Source organism: Pristiophorus japonicus, chromosome 8 (genome assembly GCF_044704955.1).
Source record: "Pristiophorus japonicus isolate sPriJap1 chromosome 8, sPriJap1.hap1, whole genome shotgun sequence".
NCBI lineage: Eukaryota > Metazoa > Chordata > Chondrichthyes > Pristiophoridae > Pristiophorus > Pristiophorus japonicus.
The window spans coordinates 224,419,463-224,441,257 of NC_091984.1; the positions used below are offsets into that span (position 1 = coordinate 224,419,463).

At 49.4% G+C, this 21,795-nt stretch overlaps 1 protein-coding gene across 2 annotated transcripts in view; it reads right to left on the reverse strand.

The window, feature by feature from the left end:
* mvk (mevalonate kinase) overlaps positions 1–21,795 on the reverse strand; it is a 50,065-nt gene that overhangs the window by 27,067 nt on the left and 1,203 nt on the right. For both annotated transcript variants that reach the window (XM_070887984.1, XM_070887985.1), the window contains exons 3-6: positions 19,142–19,289; positions 14,815–14,962; positions 13,791–13,946; positions 11,005–11,108 (exon numbers count right to left, since the gene is read on the reverse strand). In XM_070887984.1, the coding sequence (XP_070744085.1) occupies positions 11,005–11,108; positions 13,791–13,946; positions 14,815–14,962; positions 19,142–19,289 (556 nt within the window). The remainder of the gene's footprint in view (positions 1–11,004; positions 11,109–13,790; positions 13,947–14,814; positions 14,963–19,141; positions 19,290–21,795) is intronic.

Sequence of the window (21,795 nt, forward strand, 5' to 3'; positions counted from 1 at the left end):
GGTCAAGAGCTACACTCACCCCACAATGAGCATTGAGGAGTGCGTGCGGGCGATGGCTGGGGTAGTCGGCCCCTCGGCCATTGTCGCAGCCTCCAAGATGTCTGGGAAGGCCGTGTTCTTCCTGGGGTCGGAGCGGGCGGTGTCCCTGGCCCTTGAAAAGGGGCTCACGGTGGGCGGGACGTTCCTGCCGGTGGACCCTCTCGAGGCCACCGCGCAGAGGGTCATCGTTTCAAACGTCCCGCCCTTTGTTTCCGCTGAGCTCCTCCTCCCTCACCTACAACAACTGGGGGAGGTAAGGTCAGGGATCAACCCCATACCGCTCGGCCTCAGGGAGAACAGCCTGCGCCACGTGTTCTCCTTCCGCCGCCAGCTCTTTGTCCGGCTGGCGCGGGAGGAGACGACGGAAGGTCATTTTAATGTGGTGCACGAGGGGACTGCCTACCGCGTCTTCTGGACGTCGGACGGCGTGCGGTGCCATGCCTGCAGGGAGGTGGGGCACGTTCGCAAGAACTGCCCCGCCTCCAAGGCCGCCAAACCACCGAAGGCGGCCAAGGCTGGCGCCGCCGCCACCCCTCCCCCTAGTTGCGTCCGCGTGCCGGGAGCCATGGGTGCGCGGGCATCGTCGGAGGCCTTTGTTTTCAGGGCCTCCGGCGGGGGGGAGGGAGAGCGTCCGACCGGAAAGAAGGCGCGGAAGAAGACAAAACATCAAGAGGCGGGTCCCCTCAGTGCGCCGGATAATTTGACCACCGCGCTCAGCCCAACCCCGTCACCGGCGAGCGCGGGGTGCCCCGAGCCCGTGCCCGAGCCCTTGAATACCACCACAGAGGGGCCCAGGCGCGGGCAAGAAAAGGAAAAGGGGGGGGCGGAGCGGGAGGCCTCGGCAGACATGGAGGTCTCCCTGACTCCGCGCGCCCCCAGGAACAAAAAGAGGCACCGCCCCAATGAGGCGGAGGGGGAACAACATCCCTCCGCGGAGGAGGCGGTGCCCGCCGCGTGTCCCGCGTCCCCCACCAGCGCCCCCAAATTGCGCTGCAGGCGCGAGGAGTCTTTCCCCGGGGAGGGTGAGACAGTTGAGGCTGCCCAGCCTCTGCCTCCCGGGGATGGAGTGGAAGATCTGCCTGTCGTGGGGGGCGTGGGGACCGCGGAGGAATGCGTAGCCGCCGGGCCGGGCGTCCCGGGGACTGAGGCGGGCGAGGCCGAAAAGGCCGAACCTGAGCCCGCCCAGCTATTACCCAACTTCCCCCGGGATTTGCTCGACCCGGCAGAGAATGAAACAAATAATTATGACACTGTAGATGCTGGGCCGGGGGGTGGCAGCGGGGAGGGGGAGGAACACCCACCCTCGCCCCTTACTTTGGAGCTGGAGCACTTGGAGGGCCTGGGGATTTCCTATGGCCGGGTCTCTCCTTGTTCTCCGGTTCCTGGGGCGGAGGGGGAACCCCTTCCGCTGTCATTTCCCGACCCAGCACCATTTTTAAAAGAGCCCAGTGGGGACTCCTCTGCCGACGATCCTGGGGGTGGGATCGGGGCAGTGCCAGGGCCGGTTGGAGCGGCCGGTTCATTTGCCATACCTTGTGCGGTCGATGGGCCGGCTGCTGGCGGCCACCTCCCGGAGGAGGACGGGGACTCGGTGGGGGACGCGGGTGAAGACCTAGAGACCACCGCCAGGGAGGCGGTGGATCTGCTCGCGGCCGCCGCTGAGGCCCTCCTCGTTCCTGCAAAGGAACTCCGGGACTTTTTGGCCCAGAGCCGGGGTCGCCGCGACCAAGCCCGACTGGCCCTGGAAAAATGGTCCGAGCCGGAGCTGATCAAGGGGTCCGTCCGCGCCGCCGTTAAAACCTTGGCCGCGGGCGGGCCCTTGACAAAGGAGCAGCACCTTGAGCTGCGCGAGCTCGAGGGACTCCTCGCTGGGCTGCGGAGGGAGCGGAGTTCAACAAAAGACTCCGCTCCCTCCCCCACAATAGGTTAAGGTAGAGGTTGCACTATGCTTTTGCCATGAAGATAACCATAGCCAGCCTCAACATCAACGGCGGCAGAGGGGCACGCCGTAGATTTGACAATTTTTCGCTCCTGCGGGAGGGGAAATATGCGGTGTGCTTCCTGCAAGAAACCCACACCGTTCCGGGAGACGAAGCCACGTGGCTCCTGGAATGGCAAGGAGAGGTCCGCATGAGCCACCTCACCGCCATTTCTAGTGGGGTGGCCATCTTGCTGGGCCCGCATTTTCAGCCGGAGATCTTGGGGGTCGAGGAGCCCGTGCCAGGCCGCTTGCTGCACGTAACGGTTCGCCTGGGGGACGTGCCGCTCCATCTCGTGAACGTGTACGCCCCTCATCCCGGCCCGCAGCAAACGCGCTTCTTTGAAGAGGTGTCCGCTCTTCTTGGCTCCGTCGACGTCGGCGACTGCATTGTCCTCGGGGGGGATTTTAACTGCACCCTCGAGGCGAGGGACCGCTCCGGTGCCCCGCAGTGCATGACGGCGATGGAGAAGTTGAGGGACCTGGTCGGGTCCTTCGACTTGGTGGACGTCTGGCGAAATCTCCACCCCGACTCCAGCGCCTTTACTTGGGTGAGGCCTGGAGTTGGATGGTCTAGAGTCGACCGCCTTTACGTGTCTCGGGCGTACGTTTCCTGCGTCCCGGCGGCCTCCATGCGGCCGGTGCCGTGTTCGGACCACCACCTGGTGTGGGCGGAGCTCGCTTCGCTCCGCGCGAGGACGGGGTCCGCGTACTGGCACTTTAACAACCGGCTGCTGGAGGACGTGCGGTTCCAGGACTCGTTCCGTCGATTCTGGTCCGACTGGAGAAGGAAGCAGGGGGGCTTCCCCTCCTTGAGGCTATGGTGGGACGTGGGCAAGGCTCACGTCCGCGTCTTCTGTCAAGAGTACGCGAGGGGGTCGACCAAGAGGCGGGCGGCCAGAGTCGGGCGCCTAGAAAAAGAGGTGCTCGACCTGGAAGCCCGTCTCGGTCAAGTCGTCCAGGACCCGGCCCTGCGGACGGTGTACGAAGCGAAGAAGGCCGCGCTGAAGGACCTGCAGCTCGTCGGGTCCCGAGGCGCGTTCGTGAGGTCGCGGATCCGGTTCCTGCGGGATCTGGACCGCGGCTCCCCCTTCTTCTACTCGCTGGAAAAAAGGCAGAGTGTCCGTAAGCAGCTCTTGACGCTGCTGGCCGACGACGGCTCTCTCGTCTCGGATCCGGAGGGCGTCAACAACAGGGTCCGAGAATATTACGGGGCTCTGTTCTCTCCGGATCCGTCCAGCGAGGAAGCGCGTAGAGTTGTGTGGGAGGACCTGCCGAAGGTCGGCCCGGAGGGCGCCGAAAATCTGGAAGCTCCGCTAAGCCTGGCGGAGCTGACCGGTGCCCTCGCCCGGCTCTCGAGGGGAAAATCCCCGGGGCTGGACGGGCTGACCGTGGAGTTCCACAGGGCGTTCTGGGACGTCCTGGGGGGCGACTACGCGCGGGTCCTGGGGGAAAGTCTGGCGACCGGGGAGATGCCCCTCTCTTGGCGCAGGGCAGTCATCGTCCTGCTGCCTAAGAAGGGCGATCTCCGCCTCCTTAAGAACTGGCGCCCGGTCTCCCTCCTCAGCACGGACTACAAAATCTTCGCCAGGGCGATGTCTGCTCGCCTTGGTGCCGTGCTGGACCACATGATCCACCCCGACCAGTCATACACGGTCCCGGGCCGGACAATCCACGACAACATCCATCTGGTCCGGGACCTCATCCATTGCTCCCAGGAGGCTGGTCTGTCGGTCGCCTTCCTATCCCTCGACCAAGAGAAGGCGTTCGACAGGGTGGATCACGACTATCTGCTCGGAACTCTGCGCGCTTTCGGGTTCGGGACGCATTTCGTCGCCCGGATCCGACTTTTGTACGCCGCCGCGGAGTGTCTGATTAAGGTTAACGGGTCCTTGACGGCGCCCCTTCGCTTTAGGAGAGGGGTGCGCCAGGGATGCCCCATGTCCGGCCAGTTATACGCCGTTTGCGTGGAGCCTTTCCTGCGCCTCTTGCGGACGAGGTTGACGGGACTGGCTCTGCAAGGGCCGGGCGTGGAGGTCGTCCTCTCGGCTTACGCCGATGACGTGCTCCTCGCGGTAGAGGATCCCGCTGACCTGCGGAGGATGCGTGAGTGCCAGGAGATTTACTCGGCCGCGTCCTCCGCCAGGATCAACTGGGAGAAATGTTCCGGACTCCTGGTGGGTCAGTGGCGGGTGGACTCCCTGCCGGAGGAGCTCAGGCCTTTTGCCTGGAGCACGACCCATCTCCTCTATCTGGGAGTCTACCTTAGCCCCGACGAGGAAGCCTGGCCGGCGAACTGGCAGGAGCTGGAGGCCAAGGTCGCCGCTCGCCTAGGGCGCTGGACAGGACTGCTCCGAGTGCTGTCCTACAGGGGTCGAGCGCTAGTCATAAACCAGCTGGTGGCCGCAATGCTGTGGTACCGGCTGGTCACTTTGACCCCTCCCCCTGCGTTTGTCGCCAAGATACAGAAGAAGCTGGTGGACTTCTTCTGGAACAACAGGAAGCACTGGGTCTCTGTCGCGGTCTTGAGTCTCCCGCTTGAGGAGGGCGGTCAGTCGTTGGTGTGCGTCAGCGCCCAGCTCGCGACTTTCCGTCTTCAGACCCTGCAGAGATACCTTTACGTCGAGCCCCCTCCTAGGTGGTGTGCTCTGGCGAGGTATTTCTTCCGCCAGCAGCTCGACCTCAATTATGACACGCAGCTCCTGTTTGTGAACTTGGGGGGTGCCAGGACCGCCCTCCGGGAGCTGCCTGTCTTTTACAGGGAACTCATCAGGGTCTGGAACAAAGTCTCCACCAAGCGCAGCTCTCCGCCGGCTGGAGTGGCGGCCGTCCTGCAGGAGCCGCTGCTCGGGAATCCGTACCTCCACGGCCGAGGTTTTATGTGGCGGTCGGAAGAGAGGGCTGTGGCTGGTGAGGTGACCAGGGTCAGGGACCTGCTCGATGGCGGAGGAGCGGGCTGGATGGCGCCAGTCACGCTGGCGCGGCGCCTAAATTCTGCCAACGTCCGCCGCGCGGCCGAAGCCATCGAGTCGCTAAAAACAGCTCTGGGCCCTGACTCCGTTAGGTGCATCGAGGAGGCTCAAGCACGTGGGGAGATCCCGTCCGAACTGACCCCCGTCCGGACGGAATTCCTCATCGGCGCCAAACCCCGGAACCTCCCTCGGGGGCCGGCGCCTCACAACTTGAGCCGCCTCGGGGAAATCCCCTCCGTGCCTTTCAGTTCCGCGCGGAGGGGTTTCCTGTACGGGCTGCTCCTGCACACCCTCAACTTTGCCATCCTCGCCGGCCGTCCGGACACGCCATGGCGTACCATCTTGCCGTCCGGAGGAGGCGGGGGTCCCCGATGGAGGGCACTCTACGCAGGGGTCCTCCCACTATTCATCGGGGACTTGGCCTGGAGGGTGGTGCACGGAGCAGTGCCGTGCAATAAATTTTTAAGCCGGTTCACGGACTCCCAGGCCGCCTGCAATTTCTGCGGTCTGGAGGAGTCCGTGTTCCATGTTTTTATTGAATGCACGAGGTTGCAGCCCCTGTTCCACTATTTGAAGGGGCTGCTCCTGAAATTCTGGCTGCACTTCAGTCCCACTCTCCTGATCTTTGGGCACCCTGTGCGGAGGGGAGCGGGTAGGTCCGAAGGCCTCCTCGTAGGACTGCTCCTGGGCACGGCCAAGGGTGCCATCAGCCGGTCCAGGCAGCGGGCGGTCGAGGGGGTCGTTCAACCTGACTGCCTGCCTCTCTTCCGCTCTTACATCCGGTCCAGGGTGTCCTTGGAGATGGAGCACGCGGTGTCCACCGGTACGCTCGCGGCCTTCCGCGAGAGGTGGGCACCGGAGGGACTGGAGTGCATCATCACGCCCGGCAACCAAATTTTAATTTGATTTTACGTTTTAAAGTTAATTTGTTTTAATTGCCGGTGCTTTTAGTGTCCCCTTCCCTTTTATAGGGGGCACTGGGGAAAAATTGTGATTTTAGTGCCCAAAAAAACAAAAAAAAAAAGAAAAAAACACAAAAAAAAAAAAACACAAAAAAGGGGGAAAAAAAATGGGCCTTGTAAATGTCTGGAGTGTCACCCAGGTCGGGTGGCACCGTTTAATGTTTTTTATGTTTTCACAGATAAACTCAAAAGAGTTTCATGCACAAGGACCCCCAGGTCCCTCTGCACCGCAGCATGTTGTAATTTCTCCCCATTCAAATAATATTCCCTTTTACTGTTTTTTTCCCCCCCAAGGTGAATGACCTCACACTTTCCAACATTGTATTCCATCTGCCAAACCTTAGCCCATTCGCTTAACCTATCCAAATCTCTTTGCAGCCTCTCCGAGTCCTCTACACAACCCGCTTTCCCACTAATCTTTAATTCCATCCGATGGACACAGTTCAGAGAATGGCTCCCACACATTTAACAATAAGTTACTGCAATTTCCCCAGAGATTACATGTTTACTGTGGGGGGGGGGGAAGTAGCGTGTCTAAAACCCGGAAAGGGACGCGGAAATCCTGCCTGAGGCTGAACCTCATTAACATTTTCTTCTTTTGTTTCCTGCCTAGCAGCCGGCCAGATTGACTGATCGGCAGGAAACCAGTGACAAGAGGCTTGGGATTAGAGCTTCGTGGTGGGTGGGTCATGCCCAGCAGGAGGCTCAAAATCAGAACTCGGTCGGTGGGGCAGGGGCCATCGATTGCAGCAGCAAGGGGAGGCCACGAATGACAGAAGGCCGAAGGCTTCTTTGGTGGACTGTGGGAGGCGGGGGAGCACTCCTGCTCCTCCTGGCCCACAAGGAGTGCTCGAAAAAGCACCAACCTGCTGGAGCTGGCAGCTTTCACCTCCATTTCATTGCCGCTTTCCTGAACCCTGGGTAACCCACCGGAGGCTGTTAAATTTAAATCAGGCTCCCAACTGCACTGTGGAAGCCCATTTTAAATGGTGGGGTGGGGTGGGGGTAGGGAGTTAATATTGAGACCCAATGCTCTGTTAGATAATTAAGTAGATTACTCAGCTCAAATCAATACATGCACAAATTAGCTGATGGACTGTCTGAATGTGGCAGGAGTGCATCACACATTTTATTATTCATTGGTACAAATTTGTTTTCTAAGCAAGCACTTTATCAAATGATGAGCCAGTATGCGATTTAAATTGAAATATATCAGTGACTATTTTCAGATGTTCAGTGATTTCAAGCAGTCAGTCAGTATTAATTCTGATTCACTAGTGCTCTTTACCAGTTGAAATAAATATATCAACTGTTTTGAGAAAGACTGCAGATCAGTTCTTTAACCCATATCAAAGTAGCCACTGTTACACAAGAACATAAGAATTAGGAGCAGGAGTAGGCTATGCAGCCATTCAATATTATGGCTGATCTTCTACTCAACTCCACTTTCCTGCACTGTCCCCAGATTCCCTTAATATTCAAAAACCTATCGATCTGTGTCTTGAATATACTCAAAGAGCCTCCACAGCCCTCTGCTCTGAGTGAAGAGGTTTCTCCTCATCTCAGTCCTAGATGGCCGACCCCTTATTCGGAGACTGTGACCCATGGTTCTAGACTCCCCAGCCAGGGTAAACAGCCTCCCTGCATCTACCCTGTCAAGCCTTGTAAAAATTGTGTATGTTTCCATGCGATCACCTCTCATTCTTCTAAACTTGAGAATATAAGCCTAGTCTACACAATCTCTCCTCATAGCATAATCCCCTCCCATCCCAGGAATCAGTCTGGTGAACCAATTGCACTCCCTCTATGGCAAGTATACCCTTCCTTAGATAAGATTATACGGATTTAATTAAACCATCCCGTACAACCTTTCTCCATCTCAACCAATGTTCCCTTTCAGCTGCACGACTGCACAGCGCTCTGTAGCTCCCATGCAGCCTTAAATGGCTGTGCACCTGAAAAAAAATTAAACATTGGTTGCAACTCATCTCGTTTCCATTTTACCAATACTAAGTGATCCTCAAACCGTTCCTTTCTTTTTCCTCCTAAACAAATACATTATTCTACACCTTCTTCCTTGCTCCCCTCCACACAATGTTTAAATCAACAGGGTGTGCACGGTCTCCTACTAGAACTCAGTCTTTTCTGGGGCCTCAAAACTATGTTTCCTTCCCCCTCCAGGATCAGGCTGTTTGGTATCATTGAATTATTTCCACATTTAGCTCCTTGTCTCTTTTCAACTTTGGCAGTGTTCAGCATATCTTCCTTGAACTTGGTTTCTCAATTCTAAAAAAAAAAGCCAGGAGCAGCACTCCCTTACTACACTAATCATCGGTGTCCCACCTGCGGCTCTAGGTGAGATTTAGTTCCCGAGCCCTCAACGACCCCTCCTTCCCCCCTGCATTGATTGTCAGGGGAGTAGAAAAATTATCATGCTATGTTAAAGCACATGGAATTGGGGGTAGTGTGCTGACGTGGATCGAGAACTGGTTGTCAGACAGGAAGCAAAGAGTAGGAGTAAATAGGTACTTTTCAGAATGGCAGGCAGTGACTAGTGGGGTACCGCAAGGTTCTGTGCTGGGGCCCCAGCTGTTTACATTGTACATTAATGATTTAGACGAGGGGATCAAATGTAGTATCTCCAAATTTGCGGATGACACTAAGTGTGAGCTGCGAGTAGGATGCTATGAGGCTGCAGAGTGACTTGGATAGGTTAGGTGAGTGGGCAAATGCATGGCAGATGAAGTATAATGTGGATAAATGTGAGGTTATCCACTTTGGTGGTAAAAACAGAGAGATAGACTGTTATCTGAATGGTGACAGATTAGGAAAAGGGGAGGTGCAACGAGACCTGGGTGTCATGGTACATCAGTCATTGAAGGTTGGCATGCAGGTACAGCAGGCGGTTAAGAAAGCAAATGGCATGTTGGCCTTCATAGCAAGGGGATTTGAGTACAGGGGCAGAGAGGTGTTGCTGCAGTTGTACAGGGCCTTGGTGAGGCCACATCTGGAGTATTGTGTACAGTTTTGGTCTCCTAACTTGAGGAAGGACATTCTTGCTATTGAGGGAGTGCAGCGAAGATTCACCAGACTGATTCCTGGGATGGTGGGACTGACCTATCAAGAAAGACTGGATCAACTGGGCTTGTATTCACTGGAGTTCAGAAGAATGAGAGGGGACCTCATAGAAACGTTTAAAATTCTGACAGGTTTAGACAGGTTAGATGTTCCCAATGTTGGGGAAGTCCAGAACCAGGGGTCACAGTCTAAGGATAAGGGGTAAGCCATTTAGGACCGAGGTGAGGAGAAACTTCTTCACCCAGAGAGTGTTGAACCTGTGGAATTCTCTACCACAGAAAGTAGTTGAGGCCAATTCACTAAATATATTCAAAAGGGAGTTAGATGAAGTCCTTACTACTAGGGGGATCAAGGGGTATGGCGAGAAAGCAGGAAGGGGGTACTGTAGTTGCATGTTCACCCATGAACTCATTGAATGGCGGTGCAGGCTAGAAGGGCTGAATGGCTATGTTTCTATGTTGACACATTACTAATTTATTCAACATACATTACTAATTTATTCTTTCTCCCTGCCCATTAAATAATGTTAGAAAACTTGAGTTCCACATCTGCACAGAAGTGATTACATATCGTACAAGTGAGAAATCCAAACTGTTGCTGTGAACATGCCACCTAGTGGCACGATTTATAATACGAGCACCATGGGATTCCACAGACATCAAAGTGTTACAAACAATGGCCCGGATTTTGCGGTGGGTAATGACGGCAAACTGTTTACCCCTCTGAAACTGACTAACTTCTGGATTTAGCGTATGCGCATCTAAACACGGAAATCCTGAAGTTACAGTCATTCATTCACTGCTCAGACACTGGCTGCGCTTATGGGCCAGAATCAATTAACCCTTTCCTTTGTTAGTCATTCCCAGAAAAAGGTTATGGATTTGGTTATATTATCTCAATTACATATAAAATTTACAGCACAGAAACAGACAATTTGGCCGAACAGGTCTATGCACCACATGAGCCTCCTCCCACTCTATTTCATCTAACCCTATCAACATATCCTTCTATTCCTTTCTCCCTGATGTAGCTTCCCCTTAAATGCATCTATGCTATTCGCCTCAACTACTCCATGTGGTAGTAAGTTCCGTTTTCAAATGATAATAGAAAGAATCTTACAGAACTTGGGAAAAATGTCTTTCAGCAGGAGCTGGGCAAGACAGGGCATCTTTCAATGGTGGGAAAAATTCACATAACTCATGCTTGTTGATTGAAGGAATTGCTGAGCCGGACAGGGTGATTGGTGCACACACAACACGAGATAATAGTTACCAGAGTATTGGAAGATAATTAATCACTGTACGTTTGTGGATGTTGGTGTGGAGGAATTGAATTGCCAGCAACTCCTTCAATCTAAGAGATCAGCAGTATTTCATTTTGAATATCTGTCTTAATTATAATAGGTTTTATTAAAGAGAATATTTACTCTTCAATGAAGGATTAGAAACCCTCAGATTTTCTCCCAATTTAGGTCTTGAATTCACGATGCTACGGAGACAGGTAGTCATCTTATTCCATCTGCCAATATCCTGTCTGGTTGTTCATTGGGTCACACAGCAGTGACAACCAGTCTTCCTCCCCCCTACAAGGAGGCGCACATGCAGCATTGGTGTTTCTTTATAATGTGGACACTTGAGAGCTTGTGGATACTTCACGCTGATTTAAAGTTGGTGACTAGATATGTTGCCAGAAAAAAAAGGTTGTGTATTGCAGCTCTCCATGTACTTTTCTTAGTGTGTTGTCCGCTGTCTCGCCCAATAGGAGATACAATCACTGGTTTTGCACTGCGTCTGACTACATCTTTCAGGAGTCAGAACCAATTCAAATTTAAAATGGTGGAATTCACATCCTTCATATTGTCGAGTGCTGTTGATGGCAAATTATCAAGGCAAACTGCCAAAACATTTTTGAAAGAACCACTATAACTTCTAAGCACTGGTAAAATGTTCTGACTTCAATAAATAATAAACATTACCCCATGTTCCCACAGCATTATCCACACCAGATGGGTTTCCATGGATCAGCTTCTCTCCCTGAAAGGCCCATTTGTTAATCAGTTCCAGGTCATCCTCATTCCATCTGATGGTGGGTAAAAATAATTTTTTTTAAAAAAAATCGATGGTCATTAAGAGTGGGGATAATTGATTAGTGTTTGCTTAAATATCATTTACCCTTGTGTAAAGGCAATTATCAACTTCAGTTTCTAGGGCTCAATTTTCTCCAAAGCTGTTTTTTGGCGTGCTTGAAGAGTTACGCCCCTTTTTTTGGGGCCCAACTACGCCCCAAAAAAAATCATCCAAGTTTCCCCATTTGAATTGTTGATTTTGACACCACCTAGCCTGTCCTTAAGCTTTGGGGGTCGAGCCCAAGATCCGCGCCAAAAAGATCAGGTTGCCAGGGACACACTGCGGGCTAAGGCTGGAAAGTGACACATACAACACATTCTGGCCAGCTCACAGCAACCTGCACATTGCAACAACTTACCAGCATTAAATTAGTGTTTATGCCAAAGTCTATCTCTCTCTCTCTCTCTCTCTCTCTTTCCTCCTCCTTCCCCTCCCCCCCCCCCACCCATGCCATTATCCCTGGCCATAGGGCCTCCTGGTGCCGAGACCCGCTACTATCCCAGGCCGAAGGGCCTCCTGGTGCCGAGACCCGCTACTATCCCAGGCTGAAGGGCCGCCCTCTCTCCCCCCATCTCTGCTGCTGATGTCTGGGCCTGGAACTGCATCTGCTGCACTGATTTCCTTAACTGCCTAGAAGGTTTCTCCACAGCGGTCACATACGCCATCCTAAGAAAAATAGGGAGTCAATCGAAGCTGGCCAAACTTACTTAAATGGCCAGAATTGGCATGATGACAGGTTACGCCCTCAATGAGGTTAAAAAAAAACCTAAAAAAATCGTAACTAATTGAGTTACACTGGCGCACAATCGCTGGGGAAACTTGGATATTGTAAATTTCGGCCAAAAAAAAGCAATGCGTGCCAAAAAAACGGCACAAGTAACTGGGGAAAATAGAGCCCATTCTTTTGCAAGTACTGGTTGCATTGTTTAGTATTTGGAACATTGTGATATAATTAGAATCTTTAAGGAGCACTTAAGGAAAAGGATAATCAAAGGGCAGGCAAGACCACTTGGCTTCCTTCATCTGAATGAAGGGAGATCCGGAATGCATTGGCTGAAAGGGAGTGAGGGACTAATGGAAAGCTCTTTCAAAAGAACTGGCACAGGCACGATTATCTGTGTTGTATCATTCTATGATTCGAACAAAATTATTATCCAACTGCCAGAATATGGCTTTATTGGTGTTTAATGGCAATTTCTTTATTTCTTCTCCCTTCCCCTCCCAGTGTATTTTCATATTAAATCTACATGCTGAAATTGCATAGTGTTCAGCATTTCCAAAACAATTCAGCAGATTCAAGTTTTTAAATCCCATTCCTACCAAAAACTCACCTTTTGTCACCTGTTGCAGTTTTCACCCATTCCGTTAACTAGCTCATCAGTATCAAAGGTCATTTCCACCCTCCCATCACCCCCCCCAAAAAGATTCATTTTCTCTGATTAAAGCTGAGGCTTTAGATGAGTGAAAAATTAATACAGGCAAGTTAAAGAAATGAACTCGTACTTGCCAAGCGGCAGGACCGATGATAAATGGCTAAATGGCAGTGATGCCAAAATAAGATGCGTCCCCCTGCAGCTGCTTATAGGCCACTGCCCTACACCATGGTGGGCCACCCCGACCTGCGTGAGATCACTTCCGCGGATCGGGGCTATAAAAAGAGCTGGAGCATGCCACTACAACTTCCAGCGCGAGCTGCTCCAAGTGTGCGACGGCTTCGAGGTGGGCGACGTCATCAGGACCAGGTTGCTGTTTGGAGCGTGGGTAGAAGTATCGGCAGGGCCCAGGTGATGTGGGAAGGTCGTGGCGGAGGTGCGGCGAGTGATCGAGGCGGAGGTGCGGTGACAGATTGTGGCGGAGGTGCGGCAGATAAGGGTACGGGGCCCAGAAGAGCCGAGGGCCCAGGGGCAGCATGGGCCAGCCCACACTGCAATGTGCGCACACAGTAGGTCCATGCAGCAGAGCAGGTCTCCAGTTGTCCTGGTTAACCCTTGCCACTGGATAAAGGCCTAGCTCTGTCAAGCCCGTGTGGTGGCTGGTGTGCAACGGTCACCGCACGTTGAAAAAATCCACCCACAGGCATCTTCCACCCTTCAATTGGAGTTCAGGAGTGGAACATCGGGACCTTCATTGAAACATTTGTGAACTCATGTGGAAGCAAGTCATCCTCGTTCGAGGGACAGCCTATGATGATGATGATACAGATCAGACAATGTAAAAATGCACCCATTATCTGGAGCTACACTCTGTTATCCGGCACTGAGAATGTGAAATTCAGTCATTTAGCCAGATAGTCTGACCTAAAATATCCAGTGTAAACAGTCATAACCAAAAGTCTCGTTATTTCATTAAATATTTGAAGCCTCCGGAATAGGTCAACATGTTACAAATTATATGGCCTCAGATATTTTACTAAATGTGCACCTTAGAGAATCCCACTAGGTAAATATACCCAATAATAATCCAACTCTATACCCTGTAACAGCTTAAGCAGCAATAGAGACTTCCTGCTTAGAATCAAATAATCCACATTGGCTGACTATTTTTTTCTTCTGACTGAATACATTTGCAAGTCTTATCATTAGAATAATATTTCTACAAGACAGGCTATAAAACCTCAAGAGGTATCTTTGCTTACCTGGTGATGCCTTTCTCCAGCGGAGCAGGGCAGGCAATGGTCCCACTGGCTGCTAAAAGGGCTGCTGCCAGACACACACAATATGCAGCACTGGATCCCAGCCCAGCTCCTGTTGGAAGTTCAGACCAAACCAGAATGTCCACATTTGGCAACTGCCTGCCAACAACAATCCGAAAATCAGCACAATATTATTGCAGGAGTTTTGCTTGCTGCATTAAAGTAGGTTGGGGTCTTAGAAGTTGCATATTTTCTCATCAGATTTCGACACTTCTTTCCAACCACGCAAATGGCTCTCATGCTCCTTGGATCATACACCAGAAAAAAAAAAGTACACAAAATTCGGTTTGTACCCCTTTGTTAGTCATGTCCTTTCTTGCTACTGCCTTCATGTTATTTCTGATTAACACAGCTACTCCACCACTGTTCCCTTTAAGCTGCACGGCCACGCAGTGCTCTGCAGGTCCTGCGCAGCTGGTGAGCTGGCCTTTAAATAGAATAACCACGCATGTACGGAATTTTGAATGGCCTTTAAAAGGAGCGTGGGCCAAAAGAAAATTTGAGGGAACATTACCCGTCCTTCCTTCCCTAACATTTCTAAATATATTACAGCCCGCAATATTTTTGACTGCCTGTCTCGTCATGTCTGAAGCCATGTTTCGGTTATCGCTTTTATTATTCATTACTCCTGCTTATTTCTGTCAATGATATTTTCTTATTACTTCCTATAGTCTTTTCTGTTCTGAGTATTATATTATTTTTTATCTGACATTGACCGTTGTTCTCATCCCTTCTTTTTCTTATCTTTAGATTACGATTATAACCATCCAAACTTCCTCCCAGTGCAGGTGTATTTATTATACATCTCGACAGGGAGCTGTACTTCTGCAACCTAAAAGCATCCTTAGGAGCTGCAATATCGACATCAGTCTGCCAACTGTCCTGATGCAACTATCAAAATTGGTGCCAAGTTAAATTGTGTCTTTCCTACTGCAGTGAGTTAACGGGATAGAAAGAACTCAAATACCTAGAGCTGGCGGAGATAGCTCCGTATAGATAAAGGAAGCAGAGGATACTGAGGCTCATTGCGTCCGTAGAACCTTCTGGAATTCCTGCAAACCGTCGCAGTTGCTCCATCTGTTCCTGACTCGCAGCCTTTGGATTCAGAACATCAGCTACAAAAACAATCAGCATCATTAATGTGGCCGTTGGGAAGAAGCAATTCTGTTAACACTAAAACTGTCCTACACCTCCGCTACTTTTTATTAAAATTTAAAAAGGTATACCAGAAGCAACAGACTTCATGCTGCCCCTGTCCCTTTGCTTATCAAAAACTGTATGGATTAATTGTTGAGAAAAACATGTAGAATCAGGTATGAGTAACAATTCAATTAACATTACGGGCCCAGAATTAGTAGACATACCGTCAGCTGCTGCCGAGTTCTCTCGGCGGTCTCCCCTCCGAGTGAGTTTGGTGGAGGCCTCCCGCCGCTGGGGAGAGAAGACCGCTGGGTACCGTCTGCTGGTGTGCAATGCGCATAAGTGTCCTCCCGCCCGCTGAGCTGCCAGTTTGGTCCAGGCAGTCCTTGGCTGCAACAGGGGGAAGGACCGCCGCGTGGAGGCAGGTCTAACCTCAACGCTAAGTATGAAGACCTGCAAAAAAAGGTTAGTCCACTTCTTTTCTTAATTTTATTTTTTGCAGGGATTCAGGTGGATGGGGTCCCCTGAAAGATTTCTAGTGTTTTAAAAAAAAAATTTCATCAGGTTCCTCCACCCCTCTGGGCCTGACTCAATCCTCGGCGGTACTTTGCTGAGGATTGCATTTGCCAGCGGGAATGGGAGCTGCCGCCCAGAATCGGCGCATATGTCCCATTTTTGCCGCCGGGCAGTCTTTCTCGGATTTTTCCATGAAACTTCCGCCCAAAGTACAGTCAGGATCTCAGCGGTCCTTTGGACGGAACTTAGCTTTCACCAATTTCAGGCCCCATGTATTATTTAGTTAAAGGTATTTGAAATATTGTGCCAAGCAGGGTAGAGACAAAGGGCCCAAGTTTCCACACGAAAAAAAACTGGCGCCCCTCCGAGCTGGGTGCCCGTTTTTCGCACCTAAAAAAAAAATGCGCTATTCTCGAGCGCCCTGCAGCTCCTCGTCTGCCTGGTGCGGTGTGCAGGGGGGGCGGAGCCTACACTTGCGCCGATTTTGTAAGTGGGAGGGGGCGGGTACTATTTAAATTAGTTTTTTTTTCTGCCGGCAATGCTGCGCGTGCGCGTTGGAGCGTTCGCGCAGTGTGAAGGAAACATTGGCACTCGGCCATTTTTGTAGTTCTTTGTAGCTGTTTAATTTTTGAAAATTTTTTAATAAAAGCACATTGCCATCAGCACATCAGCACTGAGGCTTCTTGCAGCAGTGAGAAAGCCTCAGAAAGTTGAGCCAGCAGTTTCCCTCCCCACCCCCGCCCGCCGTCGAGAACTCACTGAACGGCTCTCCCCACCCCCCCTCCCGCGGGAACGCACTGAACGGCTCTCCCCCCCCCCCCCGGCGGGAACGCACGGAACGGCTCCCGCCCCCGCGGGAACGAACGATGGCTGAAGCACTTTCACACAGGTAGGAAGATGGTTTATTTAATCTTTTCTTTGCTTATAAATGTTTATTCAGGTTGGATTTATTTGTAGAAGTATAAATAAGAATTTATTGTAGAATTTATTGACTTCCCTCCTCCTCCCCCCCCCCCCCCCCCCACCTCGTTCCCTACGCCTAATTTGTAACCTGCGCCTGATTTTTTAATGTGTAGAACAGGTTTTTTCAGTTCTACAAAAATCTTCACTTGCTCCATTCTACTTTAGTTTGGAGTACGTTTTCACTGTGGAAACTTTGAAATCAGGCGTCAGTGGCTGGACATGCCCCCTTTTGAAGAAAAAATTCTGTTCCAAAGTAGAACTGTTCTACCTCACTAGAACTGCAGAAAAAAAAATGTGGAGAATTGCAATTTCTAAGATAGTTCGTTCTCCACCAGTTGCTCCTAAAAATCAGGCGCAAATCATGTGGAAACTTGGGCCCATAATGTATAGTTACATGCTAACAATGTGTTAGAATACCAGAAGTAGGAGCTTCAGAGACCCAAATAATCATTTTTTTCCTCAACTTCTCTTACAATGTATGCATTGTTGAGATACGATCTACATTTACAAATAACGGAATAAATTGACAAAATACAACAACTGCTTTCATTTATATAGTGCCGTTAATGTAGAAAAGTCTTCCAAAGCGTTCAATAATCAAGACAGCAATCTGATCAAACCGTCTGTAGGACAGGGAAGTTCTCAGGTTGGTAACTGTTGTCTAAATCATTTCCAGCAGGTATACCTTCCTCTGGTTGAAAATGAGAGGGAAGAGAGAGTCAGTGTATGTTATATTTTATAAATATACTTGCAGCAACATTTTCCCTTGGATTGGTAACCAGAGGAAAATATCCCACAAGTCCTTTTTCAGCTAATAGTAGCTCTTGGAGGAGATTTTTCTTTAAAGATAGCTGGATGTCTAACAAGCAGAAACATCACCAAACTCAAGAGTCTCCACACCTAACTACGAACTGATCTACATCTGTAACATTTCTGTTTGCCCACTCTCTCCCACTAGAGAGACAAACCCTACCTATGCAAGTCAAAAGAACTTGTGCACAGGCTGGCAGGACGTAGGGCCCCCAAGGGTGTGCATGGGTACTGTTGGAGCCTCACCAGCTAAAGAGCACAGGGTACTGCTAAGCTTCCCACTGCATGTTCAACTAAGACAAGCCTATCCATCAGGGCATTGGTTGCAAGGTAGCAATCACCTTAAAAAGAGAGTATGTTTCCAGCATACGCCTAAACCACAGCATAGATACATAGCATACCCACTGAATAATGGTTCCTGCACCCTGATCACTGTCAGCACAAGAGGAAGCCTTTCTGTTGCATGCCTATGAGCTCAACCACACAGGAGAACCATATGGATATATGTCCTATATGCTACAAGCTTAAACTGCATTAGGACTTAGCCATCATTGAAGAAAAATAAGACAGATCAAAATGGCCTTTACCCTGGTGAACTATTTCTAGTAGGCATCCTCCAGGTACTGATAAGAAGCAACCATTGCCCCATGCATGCTCCAATCAGTACCTTGGAGATTCCTTCTTGAGCCAAGCAAAACTACAACACACACACCACCATATCCCACTGGTTAGCCCATTGTTCAAGTTGGTGGGTGGAATGCACTGGATCCCTAGGTGAGTTAGCCAACAATTTGATGAAAAGAAGCACTAACATACTTTCAAAAATGCCTGAAATGGATCCTCCAACTTTATCCTTCACCAAACCAGTCATCATATCATGGAAGGAGACGTTAAATAGAATAAGCGACCATGGACAATTGTACTTTAATCCTCTTTCAACAAAGATAGGTTGAGTGTGTCCTTCAGCTACCCGTACATGGATCTTGGTGCAAAAATACAAAGGCGTAGTAAAATCCACGATTTACCCATGTACTCCCATGGTTTCTTCATGATGTCTGAATGAAGTACCGTGAAAAGTCTTTCAAAGAAAAAAGGAATCTTACAATACTCTGATCTTGTATAAAGCCAGCACCTGTTGTTCTTATTCCTCGCGAGTGAAATCCACCCTGTTTCCTGATTACTCCATGTGCCTCCAGAGCACCTTATTTACAAACTACGACAATTAAAGAACCACCGTAACAGCCATTGCTATCAGTGAGATTCCATGCTAGTTTTTGGACTAGGATTCCTCTTCTTGAAGGTAGATGCCGCAAGAGCATTCGGATATGAAGACAGTCATACTTTAGGCTCATCAATATTTTTGGCAGTAAAAAATGTCATAGTTGATCAACAAAATTTGGCATAGCGAGTAACTATATTAGGAATTATTTTATAATTAAATCTATACTATATAAACTAATACAAGTTACTTGTCATCTAGGTTAACTCAATTCCACATTCCAGAATAAATTATTTTTAAATCACGTTTTCTCTAATTTTCCTCCACTTTTGACTCCCGATTCCCTCCATCCAACCCTCTGCCAATGTTGCTCTGAACGGATTGCCAGGAAATAAGCAAGAGTCTCTTCCCTGAGATTTTCCTGCAGAGATTCACCAGGCCTCTACCTGCGTACCTCCACACAGCAGCTTATCCGAGATCCAGATCCCAATGGAGCAGGGTACAGCATTTGGTGTCCCCATGGACTGTACCACCTTGCAAGCTCATGTCCTTATGAATTAATGTCTCTGCCTCTCCCCTCAAAACAACTTACTATGACATGTGTAATATCCTTTATTCGTTATCTGTTCATTTAGTTGTATCTTACCATCAATTGCAGTCAGCAGGAACTGGAGGGCAGCAGATTTCCAACTAAGATGGACGTCAATATTTGGCAAGTTCAATTGTACTCTTTGATCGGAACATGGTCGTATCCGGAGATATGTTTTTAAGTTTAAGCTGACTGCCAGAGCCACCTATAATCATAAAAAGAATTAGCGCGAGTACCTTGGAATTTCAAAACAAAATCTACATCACTGCAAGCCCTTCACTTGCAGGATAAGAAAGTCAGTGATATCCAAATCTCTCTCTGCTGTATTAATGATGCCAAGCAAAATTTTTTTTTTTTTTTTTATAAAAGGTGCTGATATCTGCCATAACACCCATTTTGTGAAGGGAAGAAATGAAAAATGACAAAAAAAACTGCCATTACAACTGCACTACGTAGGTCATTTAAAAAATCCCAGCAAATATATGGGAGTGATTACAAGTCGAACAACGTTATTTGCCATTGCTCAGAAATTAGAATTTACACTGTATGACTTTTTATGCAAAACTACATCAATCAGTTAATAAATCAAATGAAAGGTCATCGACCCGAAATGTTAATTCTCCCTCCACAGATGCTGCTTGATCTGCTGAATGTTTCCAGCCTTTTCTGTCTTTATTTTTAATCAAGCTATGGGGGAGGCTGTGGCCCTCGACTTCCATAAAATACTGCATCAGACTCCTTTACAAGCTAAGATCAGCCATCAAAAGTAAGACATAGATGTAGATTAGTAAATTAGTTAGTTAGTTAGTTAGTTAGAGAGAAGGAACCGGAGGCTAGTCAGAAGAGGAGCTAGGTTACAATGATAGGTGGGAGAGAAAGTATGATATGGGGTGTCCCAGGGGTCTGTGCCGTGATCCCCCCCAGTTCCTTATAAACATAAATTGACAATGAATCACAGTCTCATTGCAAAAGGAGTTTGCAGATGACACCAAACTAGTAAACTGGATTCGGGAGGCATCCAAGAATAGCAGTCCGTGATGGAATAGAATTTGGCAAAGTGGGAGTTGAAAGGGATTTCAAGGTGTTCGGTGACTCATTGCTTACCATGTCTAAAGATGGCAATAAACAATGCAAATAGGGTTACATTTCCAAATCTATTTGAAATAAATATGCCGGAACCCACACCTGGAGTACTGCACACAGTATCTGGTCACCATCCACCATGGAGACCATTCAGGACACAATGACAGTGAAGATGTGAACAATAAGGCCGATTCCTGTTGTCAGAGCGACAAGCTGTGAGGAACAACTTTATAAGTCTTGAAAAGAAGCATCTCAAAAGGAGACTTTACTGATCAGTGGTGGGCAAAATATGGCCTGTGGGCCATATCCAGCCCACCAAGTCATTCTATCCGGCCAGCTGGATGGGACAGAAATAGAACCCGAGCCAGAGCTCGAGCTGCACATTCATCTATCCACTTTCAATTCTCATAGGTCAGAGACAGGCCTGAACTGCAGCCGAGGAAAAAACACAGTAATACTTCATTCAAATTCAATTCACGAAAATGATTCATCCTGGCCCCATCTTAAAAGGATCCGTTCCGTGATTTGGGGTCCCAATAGCGGATGTCCGTACCCAAAATGCACTATGCACTCGAATATGCCCTATCCATTTTAGAGTGGAGTCATGGCTGCTCATCTCCACAACTCTTTTACCGAAGAAAGTAACAGGCACTGCATCTTTCCTCTCCTAGTGTCCAGAGTACGACGGCAGGGGAGTTCTCATCTGGCACCAATTGGAACAGCATTAGTAATCTTTGCAGAGGGACACAAGGACGACTGAGATGGGGAATTGATGCTGACGCAGGCTGTAAGGAGGATACAGTTCTATTTCACAGCACTGATTTACAGAGACTAGATGATATCACAACATTTTCAACTGTTATCTTTGATTCATTTCTAAGCAGTATCGAATACATGTTGTGTATGTAAGATAGCATCTAACTACTATCTGAATTTATGTTTATGTTATGTTTCTTCTAATTTTTTTCTGCACGCAGCCAGTTTAAATTTGCTGTGCGGCCGGCTGCTATGCAGCCACACATGCACACTATCTCTTCCAGCGGCAGGAGCTGGGGAGCGGACTGCACAGGACCGCGCGATTGTTGCATGACCATGCAGCCACACGCCTTAGGGGGAACATTGGTGGGTGGCCCTCAACAGCTCACCAAAACTTAAGTGGTCCTCCAGCCCAAATAATTGCCCACCACTATTATAGATAGAACGTGTTAAATTCAGCCCTGGCGCAGCATTAGTCGCCCACGCACAAATGTCGAGGTCAGAGGAGCCCCGGATATTAGGTCTTGGATATCCTCCTCAACATGAAGACGGCGCTGGAGAGGAGGTAGGTCCTCCAAGTTTGTACTGTTAGCATAGCTATGCATCCAATTTAACCCCCAGAATTACTACCCAAAACAATACTTTCAGATCTGCTACAGAGGAGGACACAGGTTCAGAATTGTGATGGGCAATTTCAGGATAGAAATCAGAAAGTATTTCTTTACACAGAGAGTGAGCAACAGCTGGCCGGGGTATCAGAAAGAGCAGCTGATGCCAGAACACTGGATGTGTTTAAGAAACAACTAGTTGCTGTTGTGAGAAGATGGAATTTCATCAGAAGGATCTTCTTTATCCAAACCTACTGATTTATA